This window comes from Poecilia reticulata, linkage group LG5 (assembly GCF_000633615.1).
Source record: "Poecilia reticulata strain Guanapo linkage group LG5, Guppy_female_1.0+MT, whole genome shotgun sequence".
Lineage (NCBI taxonomy): Eukaryota > Metazoa > Chordata > Actinopteri > Cyprinodontiformes > Poeciliidae > Poecilia > Poecilia reticulata.
In genome coordinates this window covers 25,179,073-25,195,543 of record NC_024335.1, presented here as the reverse complement: position 1 = coordinate 25,195,543, position 16,471 = coordinate 25,179,073, and the positions used below count along the sequence as shown (strand labels likewise).

General features: G+C 37.7%; 1 protein-coding gene across 2 annotated transcripts in view; it reads left to right on the top strand.

The window, feature by feature from the left end:
* The window catches only part of LOC103465311 (growth/differentiation factor 11), a 37,238-nt gene extending 26,693 nt beyond the window's left edge, over positions 1-10,545 (top strand). Inside the window, exon 3 of one of the 2 annotated variants that reach the window (XM_008409998.2) lies at positions 5,976-10,545. In XM_008409998.2, coding sequence (XP_008408220.1) covers positions 5,976-6,356 — 381 coding nt within the window. In that variant the 3' untranslated portion in view covers positions 6,357-10,545. The remainder of the gene's footprint in view (positions 1-5,975) is intronic. The other variant, XM_008409999.2, reaches the window with a different exon arrangement.
* The last annotated feature ends 5,926 nt before the right edge of the window (positions 10,546-16,471 follow it).

Genomic DNA, 16,471 nt, shown 5'->3' with positions numbered 1-16,471 from the left:
TCTCACACCTAGGGACAATTTAGAGAGGCCAATTAACCTAACAGTCATGTTTTTGGACTGTGGGAGGAAACCGGAGTACCCGGAGAAAACTTATTTTATTTATTTATTTATATATTTTTTTTAGGTGATCAATTGTAATTTTCTCCAAATACAAAGTTGTTATTTGAAAAATACATCAGTAGTATTGTTCTTTAGGGGTTATCTGATGTCACAATATTTTATTTCTACCTGCAAGTGTGGTCTACAGTAGAAGGAGGGACCGGGTCGGTTGGCATGCTGTTTTATCTGTCCGCCATATTGGATTTAATAAAAATAACTTCTTGCATTTGCAGCTGATGGCCAGTAGTTGATAGTGTGTTTTATGATGCATTAGTGTCCACTTCAGAGGTCTGTGTGCATTTATAACATAAAAATCCACAAGAAGCACAAGAAAATGGCTTTTAGACATCTGTCCACTGTAGTGACCACTATGCATGAAAGGGTTAAGATAAATCTTTAATTAATGGCTCATTTGCATTCATCTTGTAAATTATTATAGTTATTCTTAATGAGCTTATATGTTTTCACATGAGACTAGACTGCAATTAATGATGAAAATCCAAATTTACTACTTAAATGATTTGATCTTCATTTCTATCTTGTGACAACCAGAAGGACAGATGGACAGTCTGACATATTTCTGATATTATGACGATAAAATGTCAAACAATCTCAAAGAAAGCTTAGATGTTGAATCCCAGGAAAGACTGTGAGGCCTAATTCATAAAATACATTTCAACTTTTATCAACACTCTATAAATACTCAAGACTTTATCTGGATCTGTGCTTGGACTTTAAATAACGGAGACTTGATTTGGACTCGTTCACACTCTGAAAACCTCCATCCAGTTTAATCAGAGTGAAAAAAAAATCAACAAAACCAGAGACTATCGCTCTGACAAAAATGCAAATATTGTCTCGTGAATTATCTTGTTTGATTTAATGCTTTATATCCACATTCGTATTTGTAACATCACAATAATGACCACTAAGTTCTCTCAGACCAATACAACATGAAGTCATGCAGCACACGGTCATTTCATTTTAAATTAAGCTCAATTCTCCATCTTGTAATGTACAGTTAATGAGTGCATAGTTTAAAGATGTGGATTGACTAAATGTTTACAAATGCAAAAATTCAACATAAACGCGCAACATAAGTTTTGCGTTTCTCGATTAATTTTTACCCAGAAAGCACATGGGCAAAAACCGTTAGTGAAACGGTCACTGGGACTGACTAGTATATTCCATTGAGGGAAAGTAACATATGAATTCCTCATATGTGAACATAAAGGCTCGTTTTGAAGTATAAGCTGCTACTTACAGACATTGCTTCGAAGAATTCGACCTGGAATGTGGCGTGGAGGCGGGTCGGATCCGGCCCGCGGGCCGTAGCTTGGGGACCACTGCTTTAAAGACTCAAGGCTGGACTTGAGCTGGAGTACTCTAAAACATTAAGTCATGGACCTTCTCGTTTAAAGACACTTTATTTGACTAGAGTTTGAATTTCAAAGACTCCGTCTTGCTTTGAAGACAAGAGAGTGGTAGCCTGGGTGAAATAAAGCCACAGTCTATAAACTCTCCTATAAAAGGAAAGCAGGTATTAAAAAATAAAACACTGATTTATTCTTTTAAAGGTTTGACATAATGGCCACCCTTAACTCTATTGATATTATATAAAACAAAAAAGCCATTTTATTTAGATTAAAATGTTTTACTGACCAGTGAGTCGTGACACCATTGGATATTCTTATGTAGCGTTAACATTTAATATGAAAACATTGTTTAGATTATTAGCATAATTTTTTGAAGCGTGTAAATTTACCAACCGCCTCACATAGCAGTGGCTCATGTGTGTCAAACATTAGTCTCATAATTTCCAATCCAGTAGTTTGATGGTAAACCCTTTTCTACAATTTAAATTAGTGAATATTACAGAATGATGCAAAGTAGTTTAAAACAGCCCAAATGTAGGAATATGTTTGTGTTGACATAAATTTAAGTGATCTAATTGGCATGAATCAAATGACAAAATATTTATTTTGGTTGTTAGAAACATTAAGCTAAAAGACTTGACTTGAACTTGGAAAAAGGTTTATTTTATAAATGTTTTGTCATTTTGTAAAGATAAATTAAGTCTTCAGTCTATTTTAAATTCTTAGTAGACCAAACTGAAATCACAAATTCTTTGTTTAGGATAGAAACTATTTAAATCCCTTTTTCTTTTTTATCATGTAGATTCTTTTTTTGCTTCACCTCTCAAATGAATAATGAAGAAAACAATCTTAGTTTTGCTGGATGCATTTGTAGATTGCTTTATAAAAGGTGAAACTCTGGTTCCAGCATGATAAATGGGCCTGCACAAATGAGTTCAAACTTCGGCCTCTGAGCAAAAGCCATCGGTGAGCCATTAATCTAGTTCGAGTTACTGAACCTGACAGTTAAATACAACATCTTTGTTGAATTATGTAGGCCACTTACCCTAGTTAAGCAACGCCAAATATTTACCAAGTGGTTATTTGGGTCAGATCTCCAGAAAACATTAGAGGTCAGCTCTGGTGTCTTGGCCAATAAACCGCTGCCCTATGAGCGCACAGCAGTGCGCTTTATTGTTCTTAACCAAAGACAATAATTAAATCCAAAACACAGGAGGGTGTGTACGATAATATCACCAAACACAACAACCCAGAAAAGAACGAAGAGACAAACACGCCTTGATCTTCTGAGTGATTTTCCACAGTAAAAGCCAAGCCGACATGGCTTCACCCCAGCAGCTTATTTCCTCTCCTGAATGCATCACAGAGAGCTGCGCTGCAGCCCAGCTGGAATCACTGAGGGCAGAAGGAGACTTTGTAAAACAAACATGCTGAAGTAAAATATTTGATCTGCTCGCTGCTCCCAGAGGTCAAGGTTATGGTAGCCTGCAGATGACCTTATGGGTCAGAGGTCAGCTCAAGCATACACAGTGAGCCATTAGTGTGGGTAAAAGCTAGTTTCTGTCAGTGCCCATTGAATCAGAGACTCATTTTGCCAAAGTGAACCACAGAGCGCCACAGAAAGTCACTTCTGCCTGTTGCCGTCAGGCTTTACAATGTCCAGGTCTGGGCTAATCGATTCAAATTTATTCTGCGCTCATTTACTAATTAATATATTGCATGTGATTGCTTGTTATTTATTTATTAATTAATGTATTAATTTATTTATTTATTTATTTGTTTATATCCAGTCATTTTGAACTATTCACTCTTATATATATACTGTATATATGTATCAAACTTTGTATATATCACCTAAGATGGAGTAGCTTTCAACAAATAAGCAATTTCCCCTTGGGGATCAATAAAGTCTATTCTATTCTATTTTATTCTATTCTATTCTATTCTATCAGCCCTAAAGCAGATTATTAAAAAAAACAAATAAATCATGAATTGATTAAATTATACATTTTGTCAATTTTGCCAATGAATAGGAAATACATTTTAAGTTGTTTTTTTTAAACAAATAAAAGCAAGAGAATGAGAAGCAAAATGAAACCATCAATCTAAATGATGGACTCATCATTTATTATACTAACCTTAAAATAACATTACATCGGATTATAATTCAAAAATACTCAATACACGAGCCCATTAAGATAATCAGAATCACTTTTCAGAGATTTTATCTATAAAAATTACACGTTTTTCAGTTTTGTCATCACCATCTTTAAATTAATGTATTTTTTTAAAAGGTTTAATGGGAAGAAATCTCCATGTATAAAAGTAAATCTGCTGTTTTTAGATGGATAATCCCGTTGTTTTCTATTGGTAGGAGTTTTTCTGCAGTGCATGTTGATGAGGATGGTGGAATTGGACCAGTTTTTGTTTGTGATTCAGCGTTGACCTGTGACTGAACTTTACTGCTACTGAAGCTTTTGCCACTTATGGGTGCGAAGTTTCACTGCCAGGTCCAATAATGGGTTGCACTGTGCTTGTTTTCATTATTGGCTGTTCCAGACAGACATGTGAATGATTTCACACCTGGAGTTTGGTGCTGTGTTTTTTTGCTCTTGTAGTTTCTAAGTGATAAATATTTTTTGGGATCAGTTTCCTCAGGCACAATAGGAAAGTAAACATGTCTGACTTTCCCTCGTTGGCAGCATCAACTGATATCAAATGTTTGGAAATGAACATGACTTTGAACGAGTTTTGACTCTCTCTCTTCGTTTGTTTTGGTTCCAGCATGCCACAGCTTCTCAATCAGATTTAAGTCTGGACTTTGACTAAGCCAATCTGATACATATTTTTATTTTATTTTATTTTATTTTTGCTTTTCAGAGCTGGACTTGATGGTGCTGCTTTAAATTCCTGCCCTGCATGATTATAAGTGTTTCACTGAGTCTCAGAATGTTTTTCCAACAGCTTTTGGATTAATTATTGGTAAATGTGAGATGAACCTTGTGTTCGGATTGGAATCAATGGTTTTGACCTTTGCACTGAGGCCATTTCTGCCCCTTCTCTTCCTTATTATTGAACTTAACAGAGGAAAGTCTGAAAGATGTTGTTCTGTCTTTTGTGAGATCCTGTATGATCTGTTGATGTTCTTCTGGAGTTATTTTGGTCGAGCAGCACTTCAGGGGACGTTTACCACGGCTCCATGTTTTGCTTCTTTGTGGATAATGACTCACTTTGGTTTGATGGAGTTTTGAAGCCTTAAAAATGAATATGAAACCCTTTACAAAAAATGTTGATTTCAAAGTTCTTTAATTCACAGTTTGTTGTATTTATTTTTAGCTCTTCTAGCCAACTTCATATAGTCATACAGGTGCTATATTTATTTAGGTCTGACTAAGTATTTAGTATTTATTTAGTACAAGTATTTTGACCCTGCAGCCAGGCTGATGTACAGCTACAGTATGTCTAATTCTTGATCAGTCAAACATGGGACTCATTTCCAACCTAATTTTAGCAATACATTTAACAAAGGATTTTCTAAAACAGACTCTATCCAATCACTATTTAATTAGCATTTGTCTGAAAGCTTAAGAAATGAGTTGAATAGTCAGGCATGATGCTGTAGGAGGATATTTAGTTAACTGTTTGACTTTTTAGCAGAAAAATGGGAATCACACATTTGGACAAAAAAAAGCATTTACAAATATATTGTACAGCTTACTATTCTAGTTTATAAAAGATATTTTCAAATGTCACATCCTTTTTTTTAGATGGAGTAAAGGAAAACATGGAGAAACCATGAGATTTACATTTTTATAACAATTATGCACAAGCCAGATCTGGCTTCATTTAGCAGAAAGTGAAAGAAATATGTTTTGAAGGCAGAAAATTTACAACAGATAAAAGACAAATGGGGCAGAAAAGGGAGTCAATGTTTGTAAATGAGCAGCATGAAATCGAACAACTTTAAGTGCATAAAAGAGTGCGAAGCAAAATGATCATTTTGAGGAAAAACTTGTAAACTAAAATACTTAGAAACTAAACAAAAAAAAAACAAACAATTGTAGCTCTGTGGCTACAATTGTTTGTAGCCACAGAGGCTGGATTTTGTCAAATCCAGCCACAGAGCGACAGATGCATTTTTTGTTTAGTTTTTAAAAATAAAAAAACAAATCAGAAGGCTGTGGCCCTCACCTAGCAACCTCCAGTGAAGCCCAGCCTGTTGCCTAGCATCCCCAGCTAAGCTCAGCCCGTCACCTAGCAACCCAAGCTGAGCTCTAGGACGTTTGGTCAGGTGGTTTAAGCACAAAAAGCTAGCCAATACTTATGGATATGAAGTATCTAACATGATGCATGTCTCAGCCCTACAGTGGACGACTGTCACAGACTACATAGAGACATCAACAGTTTGCCACATTCTTTAGTATGTTACCTTGCGGTTGTTCTCTTATAACCATTATTCTGTCTGTCATGCCCTCCCTGCCTCCCTCCCCCTGATTCCAGCAGCCGTTCCTGGAGGTGAAGGTCCTTGAGACCACCAAGCGCTCTCGGAGGAACCTCGGGTTGGACTGCGACGAGCACTCCACCGAGTCCCGCTGCTGCCGCTACCCGCTGACCGTGGACTTCGAGGCGTTCGGCTGGGATTGGATCATTGCCCCCAAGCGTTACAAAGCCAACTACTGCTCCGGCCAGTGTGAGTACATGTTCATGCAGAAGTATCCGCACACCCACCTGGTGCAGCACGCCAACCCGCGCGGCTCCGCGGGGCCCTGCTGCACCCCGACCAAGATGTCCCCGATTAACATGCTTTACTTCAACGACAAGCAGCAGATCATTCACGGCAAGATCCCAGGGATGGTGGTGGATCGATGTGGGTGCTCTTAGGCTGCAGAAGGAGATACACACACTTACGTTCAGCCCTCATTAAACCACCCAAAACCCCTACGGAGCTCTCCCCTCGGCACCAGATTTCACTTTTGCTCTGCCACAGAAACAACCTGCTGGGTTTCCATTTATTTCCAGTAATTAATTTGATTCTAACTGTATAAAAAAAAAGTTATAAATGAAAACAAGAATCAAAAAAAAAGAAAAAAAAAGAACTGAAGATGGAAATACAGTATATTATGAATGATTTGAGTCTGCTTGTGGAGCAGCCTCAGAAAAGGGTGAGGCAAAATTATGTTATACAGTACATGTTAGTTTTGTGATTTTTTTAAAATGGCATCTTTGTGAAGTGTCCAGGTTAGTGGAATGTGTTGACAGGTGACATGAGTATATTTCATCAAGCAGCGTCCGCTTTTAGGGGCCGTTCCAATATATTTAATTTTCAGCTCCACATTTACATTCAGAAAATATTTTTATCCATTTAAGTGTTTGCAGAGAAAAGGGGGCAGGATCATAATCATTTTGCAATTCATAAATTTTTACAACAACTCAGTAGCCGCATTAAATATAATAATAATAATAATAATAATAATAATAATAATAATAATAATAATAATAATAATAATAATAATAATAATAATAATAATAATAATTTGGACAAATCCAAAATGTGTTTATAGATGTTTAGAGAAGAATCTGAAAGTTGTCAAGACCCAAAACCAAACCAACTATTATTAACTGCTAATAATTGTGTAAAACCCCAGAGTAAGATTTCTACAAATAGCTTTGAAACGTAATCTTGAAATAAATAAAAGCTAAAAGGTTAAACTGGTTAAATTCTGTCCCCCAAAGTAAATAAAGTCTCAATAAAAGTAGATAATATTTGAACTCATTGAAGTCTAAAAAGAAAACATCATGTAGATGCAAACGTAGGTGTAGATTTGGAGGATCATGATTTTTCAACATTAAATATCAGTCAACTTCTGTTTTGTAAAACCAAGACATGTCATAAATGCACTGTTTCCTTATGTAAAGATGGTTAAAGATAGATATTTAACCACACAGTGAAATTAACACGATTACACAGTTCTGCTTACAGTGAGGAACTCACCATGAGTGTGGATGTCATGTTAATTTGGAGCTTATAAAAACGTGGGAGTTCATTATTCCGATCATTAACACACAAATAAGTGCCAAAGTTTTAATTTGTTTTACCTGTCCATGTATTTTCTGTACATGAATAGGTGAAATGTGTACTTACACACTAATGTTTAGCTGAATATCCCTTATCAAGATGCAGAAAACCACACCACTCTTCTCACCACAATCAGTGGAGCTATTATTTATTTTAATTTTATTTTTATTACATTCCAGTATTGCGGTTCGAGCCATTTGAAAAACCTAAAGTTAGCCTGCTCTATCCCAGAACCAGAACCAGAAACAACTCCATGGCTTTATGCTGCCACCACCGTGCTTTGCAGGCGGTACCTTTTCCTCAACTTTTGAAAGGATCACCTTTACCCCTCAAAATGTTGTCATTGGAGTCACCTTCTCATCTTTCACAAAAATAAGATGTGGGCGACAGCAAATTCAGCTTCAAGGTGACAAACCTGGAGCTTCTTTCTCGGTCAGCATCCTTTCAGACTGTGTTGATGTTAAACTCTGTGAAAGGCGGCGCTGCTCTTCCTGCATCCTCATTTAAAATTAGCTTGCGTGTTTCCTGGGTTGTGCTGATGTTTTCTGACTTGTGTTCCTCTGACAGAGGCAGACTGGGTCAAAGAGCTGAGACATGGAGAAAATGAGTGGTGCAACAGAACAAAGATCCAAAACACGCATAAAATATGGTTCTGCAGTACACAAAGAAGGCTTACATTGGGCTTCTGGATTGGTACCAAAATATATGAAAATATATGAATTATGCTTAAACTCTGGGTTAAAACAACCAATTTAAATGAGCGCCGCCAATTCTGCTTAGAAGAGGGGTCCAATATTTACCAGAAGCTCTATGGCGAGAGGAAGCAATATAGTTTCTCTACAGTTTGCTGAGTGAGATTTAATCAAATATTAATGTAGGGATATATCAGGGCCAGTAAATTCTGAGAAAATTCACAATAAATGTAAATTTGTGCACCCAATTGTTGTTTTTAAACTTACTAAAGTTGTCTTTTATATAATTGATCCACCCTGCCAAGTGAAAATGATTCGTGAAAATCAATGTGACATTCACGCCCACGGTGTTCATGAAAAATACAACTGTAAAACAGCTGATAAACACATTATTTCTAGAAGTTAAACCTATTTCTACATGTTTGCATCTATGTACGAAAAAAAAAAAACACTTAAATGACAGAAGAGCATTAGCTACTTTACCCCTGAGTTGTTAACATTTTTTCTTCAGTGCTAGAGTGAGCAGTACTGCTGTTATAAAAAATTATTATAACTGTTATTACTGCCATCACTAAAAAAAAAACATAAACAAACCACCTGTTCTGCAACATTTTAAAATGATAAATGAAAAAAATCAAGATACTGGCTTTACAACCAGCTTTTGTTTAGAGAACATATTGGATTGCATTTTGAAATGCCCCCATCCATCATCATCATCATCATCATCATCATCATCATCATCATCATCATCATCATCATCATCATCATCATCATCATCATCATCGTCGTCAACGTCATCGTCATCGTCACAATGGAGAAAGTAATGTTAGTGCTTAAACAGAGTAGATTAGTATGCTCGAAGCTTGTCTTTGTCTCCTGGATGTCGAAGCAAAGATATCCTTTTGTTATAAAAAAACGAAAGCACTATGCTGTTGGATAAAGTGAGAGCCTTCTGACATTATATATAAATGATATATGTATATATTAAAAAAAAAAAAAAAGGGGGTTACAAAAACCCTTTTGGGGGGCACTCTACCTTACCAACAATAAATTTTGCACTATGGGACGTTCATGGCGTGAGGAGCTGAAGTGTTGTTTGCGTTTTACCAAGCACAAGAGAGCTTGTACAGTATAGGATAAAAAAATAAAAAATAAAATAAATATTCATGCTTCTGGTGATAAACCATAAAGTAGAGAAGTTTTCACTTCTTTTTGATACCATCACTGACTTTCCTGACTTTGTCTGAAGCGGGGGCCTGTCCATACACCCACACACTTTGATTCGATCTGGAACCTGGATGTACTGTAACGGCAGCCTTAAAGGCCTCTGTTCCCACTCGTCATGTGTGTAATATATGTCTGGATCTATGGAAATGCTTTAACTGGAAACGGCCCACCCATCAACCTTAATTTGTTATTGTGTTAGAAAGATTGAAAACTGTTAACTTAACGTGTCATCTGTCTTGTATTTTTTATTTTTTTTGCTTTTATGTGTATTGTAAGTGAGAGCAGCCATTCAAATAAAAATAAAAAAAATGGGAGTATCCAGGGATCGTTAGCCAAAGTAGAGGACGACAAGTTATGTGCCGTAACCTTTGTGATTGCAGGAATATGCTAGAACACTTCAAAGGGAGGAAAAGGCTGGTTTAGGGGCTGTGGTTAAAAAATAAATAAATAAAAAATCAACTGATCGGTTATTTATTACTTACAATGCATTTCCAAGTCTGTCTACCTCACTTTAGTCTTCAAGTATTTTATTATTTTTTTTCTTCCAGAAAAATCAGAGTGAACATAAAACACATAAAAGAGCCACATCCCCTCCAAAAATTTCAACGTAAAGCACAGGGTCCCCTTGCTCTCAGGTTCAGGCTAAGTTGCTAACAGAGTGACTGACGGTCATGCATGGTCAAAGGAAAAAAAAAAAATAATAATAATAATAGCTGTGCCCACCTCTGGGGTTTGACTATGTTCAAAGCTGTTGAGAGTTTTGTTTTAGTGTTTTTAAACTTGTATGTCTGAGAGTTTTGGTTTTGTTTTCATATAAATATATGAGAGTAACAAATATCTATGTAAATACGACCGAAATGTTAACTTTTATCATGTTTTGGACAGGTTCGCCGCTTCTAACTGTCTCTCTCTTTTCCCCTTCATACCTGTTCTTTGTGTAGTGAAAAAGAAAGGAAATCACCCCATCTCTGTAGTTTAATGGATGTGCGTATGAATAACTGTATTATTATTTTTGCCTTTTGTTGTTTATTTACTGTCATTTTCTTTTGTACAATAAATCATTTATTTAGCTTAAGTTGGTTGCATTATGTTGTGTTTTTCTTCTCAGTATCGTGTGCTTATTTGGCAAAGATTTTACTTTAGTAGGAATAAACACAAAGAGAAGATAAATTCACTTTACTCCACATGTAATAAACAACTATGTGGTGTTAAACAAAACCATAGAGTAATTTTGGGAAATACAAATATATACATATACAGTCAGATAAGTGGTGGTTTTCTGACTTCCTTCTTTTTTTTAACTCAATCCAACAGTTTTGGAAACAGTTGAAGCTAAAACAACTTTGTAATTAAATGCACTGAAGTAGTTAATTTTTTAATAATGTTTTGATGTCAGAAGACACACAAATATTGATATTCTTATAAAGGAATCAAATTTTGGTGTTTCTATAAGAAAGTAATCAGTTTTAAAACACCTTTCTGACACAGTAACAGAGTCTAGAGTTGGACTTTTAGAAAACAATCTGCCACATATGGAGTGATGACTCTCATGAAGTCAGCAGCTCATTGTGCAAAAGAATAAAGTTTACCAGATATGAAAATATGTTGTTTACTATGGTTTTTACTTATTTGTCATTTATCTGCACCTGTTGATTAAAATCTTAAATAGCTTAATAGCTGCCTAGTCACTAAACTAAACTAGACTAAAAGTAAGACATCAATTATTTAGACTGAGTATTTTCCAGGCACATTGTGACATATTATAGCACTGTCAAGTGGCTTTTTACATTTAGTTGTTATGGAAATGCTGCATCAAAAATAATTTGACTTTGGATCATATCCGTATCTCTCGAATTGGGACTCTGTCTCTTTAAGAAGCATCTTCTCTTTCCGACACTCCAGCTTCAGCACGTCATCACAGCTGTAGTTTGTATGATGAGCTCAGAAGACACACAAAGGCATTTGCTAATTGCTGCTGCTAGTCTATAGGAGCTGGGTGTGGACACCCCCAAATGGCTGCCAGAGGAGATTCAAGGATTTCTCTCTCAAACATGCATGAAAGAATAAAAGCAACAGTCCAGGTAGGTTTTTGATGAGGGAATAACATTATAACATGATGCAAAGCTCAAAAACGTTGATTTTGCTCAATACTGGGTTTGTTTGAGGTCATACCACAGCTTCTCAATTGGAGTGAAATCTTACGTTTGGCAGGACCAAAACAAATCCTTCATTTTGATTTTTTTGTTTGTTTGTAAACTTCCTGAACTTCCTGGTGTACTTTGGATCAACGTACCAAGTTAGCGAGTCCCAGTTCTTGAAGTTTGGCACTCAACACTGATCTGCCACTCCACAGGTGATGTCCTAATCTCCAATGCAACAATGAAAATGAGTGTCAAGAAAAACAATGTACAACAATGTCCAGAGTCAGGCTGAATCTCAATCACTTCACTAATTAAAATAACTGAAAACTAAAGGTTGATATTAACAGATCTGAATGTCCTGTAGATCCTTACATGTCGAACGTTTCTTCTTGTTCTAGAAGCAGCGTAATTAATTAACATGTCATACTTTAAATATAAAGTTCATATTTCTGCAAAGCTGACTCAAAAGCACGCACACTACTTTAAACCACCGGTTGCATCGTTATTATTGGACAACAGTAACAGGCAAGTGGAAGGAAGTGGCAGGAAGCAAAACCAGTGCGAGGCTAATTGGTGTAAGAGAGCGCTCAGAGGACAAAGGTTTAGTGTTGGAGTTTCTGCTTGCCATTATTTGGATTTCATATAAGATCCAGTCTGACCCAATTAATATGCCACCTGATAGGAGGGCCTCTCATCAACCTAATTTAGAGAATCAATAGGGGACAAATGAGAGTGAGAGCGAAGCTCTTTACGCATGCAAACAAAGACCACCCAGTACAAGCTCGAGGAGCCTGATGCCAGCAATGACATAAACCTTTTGACAAATTCTCACTCGACATAAACAAACATTCACACAGCCTCCTGCCCCTCAAGTGCATCAATGTGACCGTACACGTCATCAGTCATACTCGCCCTATATAGACAAGGGAGGGCATTGATGGCTGCTTTTATTGTTTTGGCACATAAGGAGCGGTTGTACAAGTTGAACATGAAGTGTTAGCGGTTGAATGCATCGCCCCGAGCCTCCTCACTGCTAACATGGTGAACTCTGACCTGGCTTCATTGCATTTAGATGCTTGTTGAGGGAAAAGAGGTACAGTACAATAGGAATATTGAATATGTTACAAAGCAGGTCATGAAAGGCCGTTGGGAGCCGAGTTTTAGGAGAAATGTAGCAATAAAGTTCAGAGAGACGTTGAACTCTGAACTTTATTCAGAGTCCAATAAACTGAAATGTCCAGTGTTGCTGGAAACGCTGCTGGACACAGCAGTCATCAGCAACACCTTTTGTCCGGCTCAGTTGCTGCTGAGAGTTGATAAATGTGCAAGAAAGATCAAATCAGCTAATGATGCTTCCAAAACAATAACGTAAACAGAGACAAGAGACACGAGTAGATCATCAGCACAACTGACACTTACGTTCGTTCATTGAACAAAACTAAAATCTGACTTTACTTTTTATTTCCATCCTCATATTTTGAAGCAAGCTTGGTGCATTTCAAGTACTGCTGCTACAGATGGTTTCATACTGCAACAGTGGCCTCTTTATGCATTTTTCTTTTCTTTTTTTTTGTGCAAACCTGCATTGACCGAAGCACACAGTTCTCCTCTGAAGTTCGGTTGCAGCTTCCGTGAATGACAGCTGTCACTCTTTTGTGCTCCCAGCACACCATCTGCTTCTGGAGCTGACAATTACTGGCTCTGCCACAGATGGTGCGAGCTGCAGCCATGCCGGGGCATGTTTCTGCATCATCCGGCAGACCCTGCAAGCATACCCGCTAATAAGATGACCACCCATACCCTGAGGGATTTCCTTTCCCACCATCCGGCAAAACTAGGAACAAGTCTAAATTATAGTCGAGGCTGATTATTAGCAAGACAGATGGGTGAAGTAGAATGAGTGTCAAACTGTGTGGTGTGTTTATAAATCCTTGGAGAAGAACAATTTAGGTTACTATAATCCAACTTGAAGGACATAACATGTTGGTAAAAATAGAACATTTTAAAGCATGTTCATTCATTAGCTTTACTTTGTGAAATAAAAGCCATTATAGAACTTAAAAGAAGTACATTCATGTCAGATGAAGTAGAGAATGTGGAATAATGAACACGATGGTATGTTTTTAGCTTTCATGACAGCTTAATTTCTTTGTAACAAAAATCCATCCATATTTTGTGCTCTGCTTTTCCAAGATCGGGTCACAGGGGCAACAGGTGCAGGAGCGAACCCCAGATATTCCTCTCCCCAAAGCTGGGCTGGGGGCTCGTTCCCAGGCCAGATGGGACGTATCATCCCTCTAACAAGTTCTGGGTCTTCCCGAGAAAACCTCCAAGGTGAGGCACCCATCTCAAAGACTTAGTTCGGCCACTTGTATCCGGGATCCTGTTGGTCATAGGAGAAGGTTGGCGCATAGACGGAGCGGTAAATCTTTGCTTTGGTTTATGGTTCAGCTCTTTCTTTACCACAGCAGACTGGACCAGCACCAGCATTACTGCAGATGAATCCCCAATATGTCTATCTGTCATCACTCGCAAACCAGATCAAGAACAAGATTACGTCATCCATAAACAGTAAAGATGCAATCCTAAGGATGTTAAACCACACCATTCATCCATGATGAAGCATTAAAATCCATGAACACCACAAACAGGATGGGTGACAATGGGCAACGTGAACTGGGAACAGGCTCAAAAACACACGCACCCGGATTGGACAGGCATTTAAAGTCACCCAGACACTCCGTATTCGCTCAGCAATCCCCCACAAAATATCTGATGGCCGCAGACGCACTGCAAGATATTTCAGTGAGGCTGAGGATGTGATCCCTCGATAATCGGAACACACTTTGATTTCTGACCAACACCAAAGTGCCAAAGTGTCCCACAACTGTGTTTTATCGGACATTGAAGAGGTGTGTCAACCATGACATCCACATCCCCATGTAGAAACGTCCACTTTTAAAAAACCGAAAGAATAAAGTTTGTGAGCTGACAAATCTTTTCTAGAGACAACCCCCTCCTTAACCAACGCACAGCAATTTGCACATTATGTCCACTTATTTCCAATGCTCCTCACAGCAGTGTGCCAATACTTGAAAGTCAGTCGAACGTCTCTCTTTAAGTAACGACAGGAATTAGAAGGAGGAGAGAGAGACAAAAGCTTTTGTCCCACAAACCACTGTTTCTGGTAATAATCCTAAATCTGCCTCACTGCTGGAAAAAGTTGTCAGCTTTTCTCACAGCCTTAATTCCTAAATAAAGAAGTATATTTCATGAACACCATGAAATGTGGTGTTCATGGATATTTATTTATTTATTTATTTATTTATTTATTTATTTATTTATTTATTTATTTATTTATTTATTTATTTTAACCTTTGTCAATCAACTCTGATGGTAAAAGAAATAACACAACATAAACTATTAAAAATATAAACAAAAAGTAAATAACATGAGAGTGCTTTGCTTCTGTGATGAGAAACGCTGACAGAGTTGTCGGCTGCTCTCTTGAGATGTCTTTTTATTTTTTTGGGAGGGGGGTTGGTGAAAAAAAAACAGGAAGGTCATACGAGGACACAGCTGCACGCTCTCTGTCTCTAATGTGGTAACGCTGGATACACCCAAATAATCCAGGTCACTGATCAAACATCCAAAAAACACAACCTTGGATCAGCTCAGTCTTCACTTCCCTTCGCCTTGATGTACAGGAAAATGACAACAGATGGAGGTTCTTTGTTTCAAACTGGGAAACGAGGGACTTCTTTCAGTCTTGCACTTAAGCATATTCTCTTTTTTTTAGTGTGTATTTTTATGTATTCAGAACACTTGAATGTACTACAAAAAAAAAAGCTAGAGAAAAGAAAACATATTTTCTTTCCTCCTTTTTGACCTCTGGTGTAAGGATATTTTTACTGAATGTCACAAGTACATTGTAGAAACAGTAATGAGTACATCTTAAATGATGCAGCCGACACATATCTCAGGAAAGAGATGCCATCGGCTGCAGCGCCAGCCAATGAGAAGCGCTTGTGCGTTTCTTTGAGCGACTTGAGCAGTCAGTGAAAGGCTCTGTGGGGTCTCCATAGTTCACATGGCAAACTCTCAAACACCCACGGAGGGCGTCCTCCCTCCCTCTCCTGTCATGCCTTAACTGAGGCGAGTGTTGACACAGTGCTGGCCAATCTAATTTTGATTGTCAGGAGCAAGGAATTGCGATCGTCCCCCCGCCCCCCACTCCTCCTCCCTTGAGAGCATCAAGTTCATTTCTCTGGTTGCATAGGGATTTTTTTTTTCTTCCCCACCACCATCACCACCTCCACCACCACCACCAAGCTCCCCACAGCCCCAGCTCCCCACCACTAGAACAATATTCAGCCGTTCCTGGGCCTCTCAGAGTGAGCTCACTGGAGTTAATCTCTCAGGCCTCTCTTCTTCTTCTCTATTGCTGCCTCTCTCTCGCTCGCGCTCTCTCCCTCTCTTTCTATTCAAAAAGCCATTTGAGAACAGCTTGAATTAGTGACAGTTATTATTCAGACTAATGAGTAAAATCTCAAAAGGCAACAAAAGTGGACTGTGACATCAGCTATGCTAGCATTCATAAATCATTCATTCTCTGCAAAAAAAAGGGATGCATCAGCAAATGGGTGACAAATATAATTTTCTGCAACTTATGAAATGTTTTTTTTTTTTTTACACACAACAGTCGAAATGAAATGCAGAAATGTAATTTTTTTGTGTGAAACCCTCAGTAGAAAACCTATAAAACATCACTAAACCCTTATTGTATTCGCAGATCTGCATCATCGGAGAAGACAGATGGTCCTCTGCACATTTCTGTGTGTGTGTGTGTGTGTGTGTGTG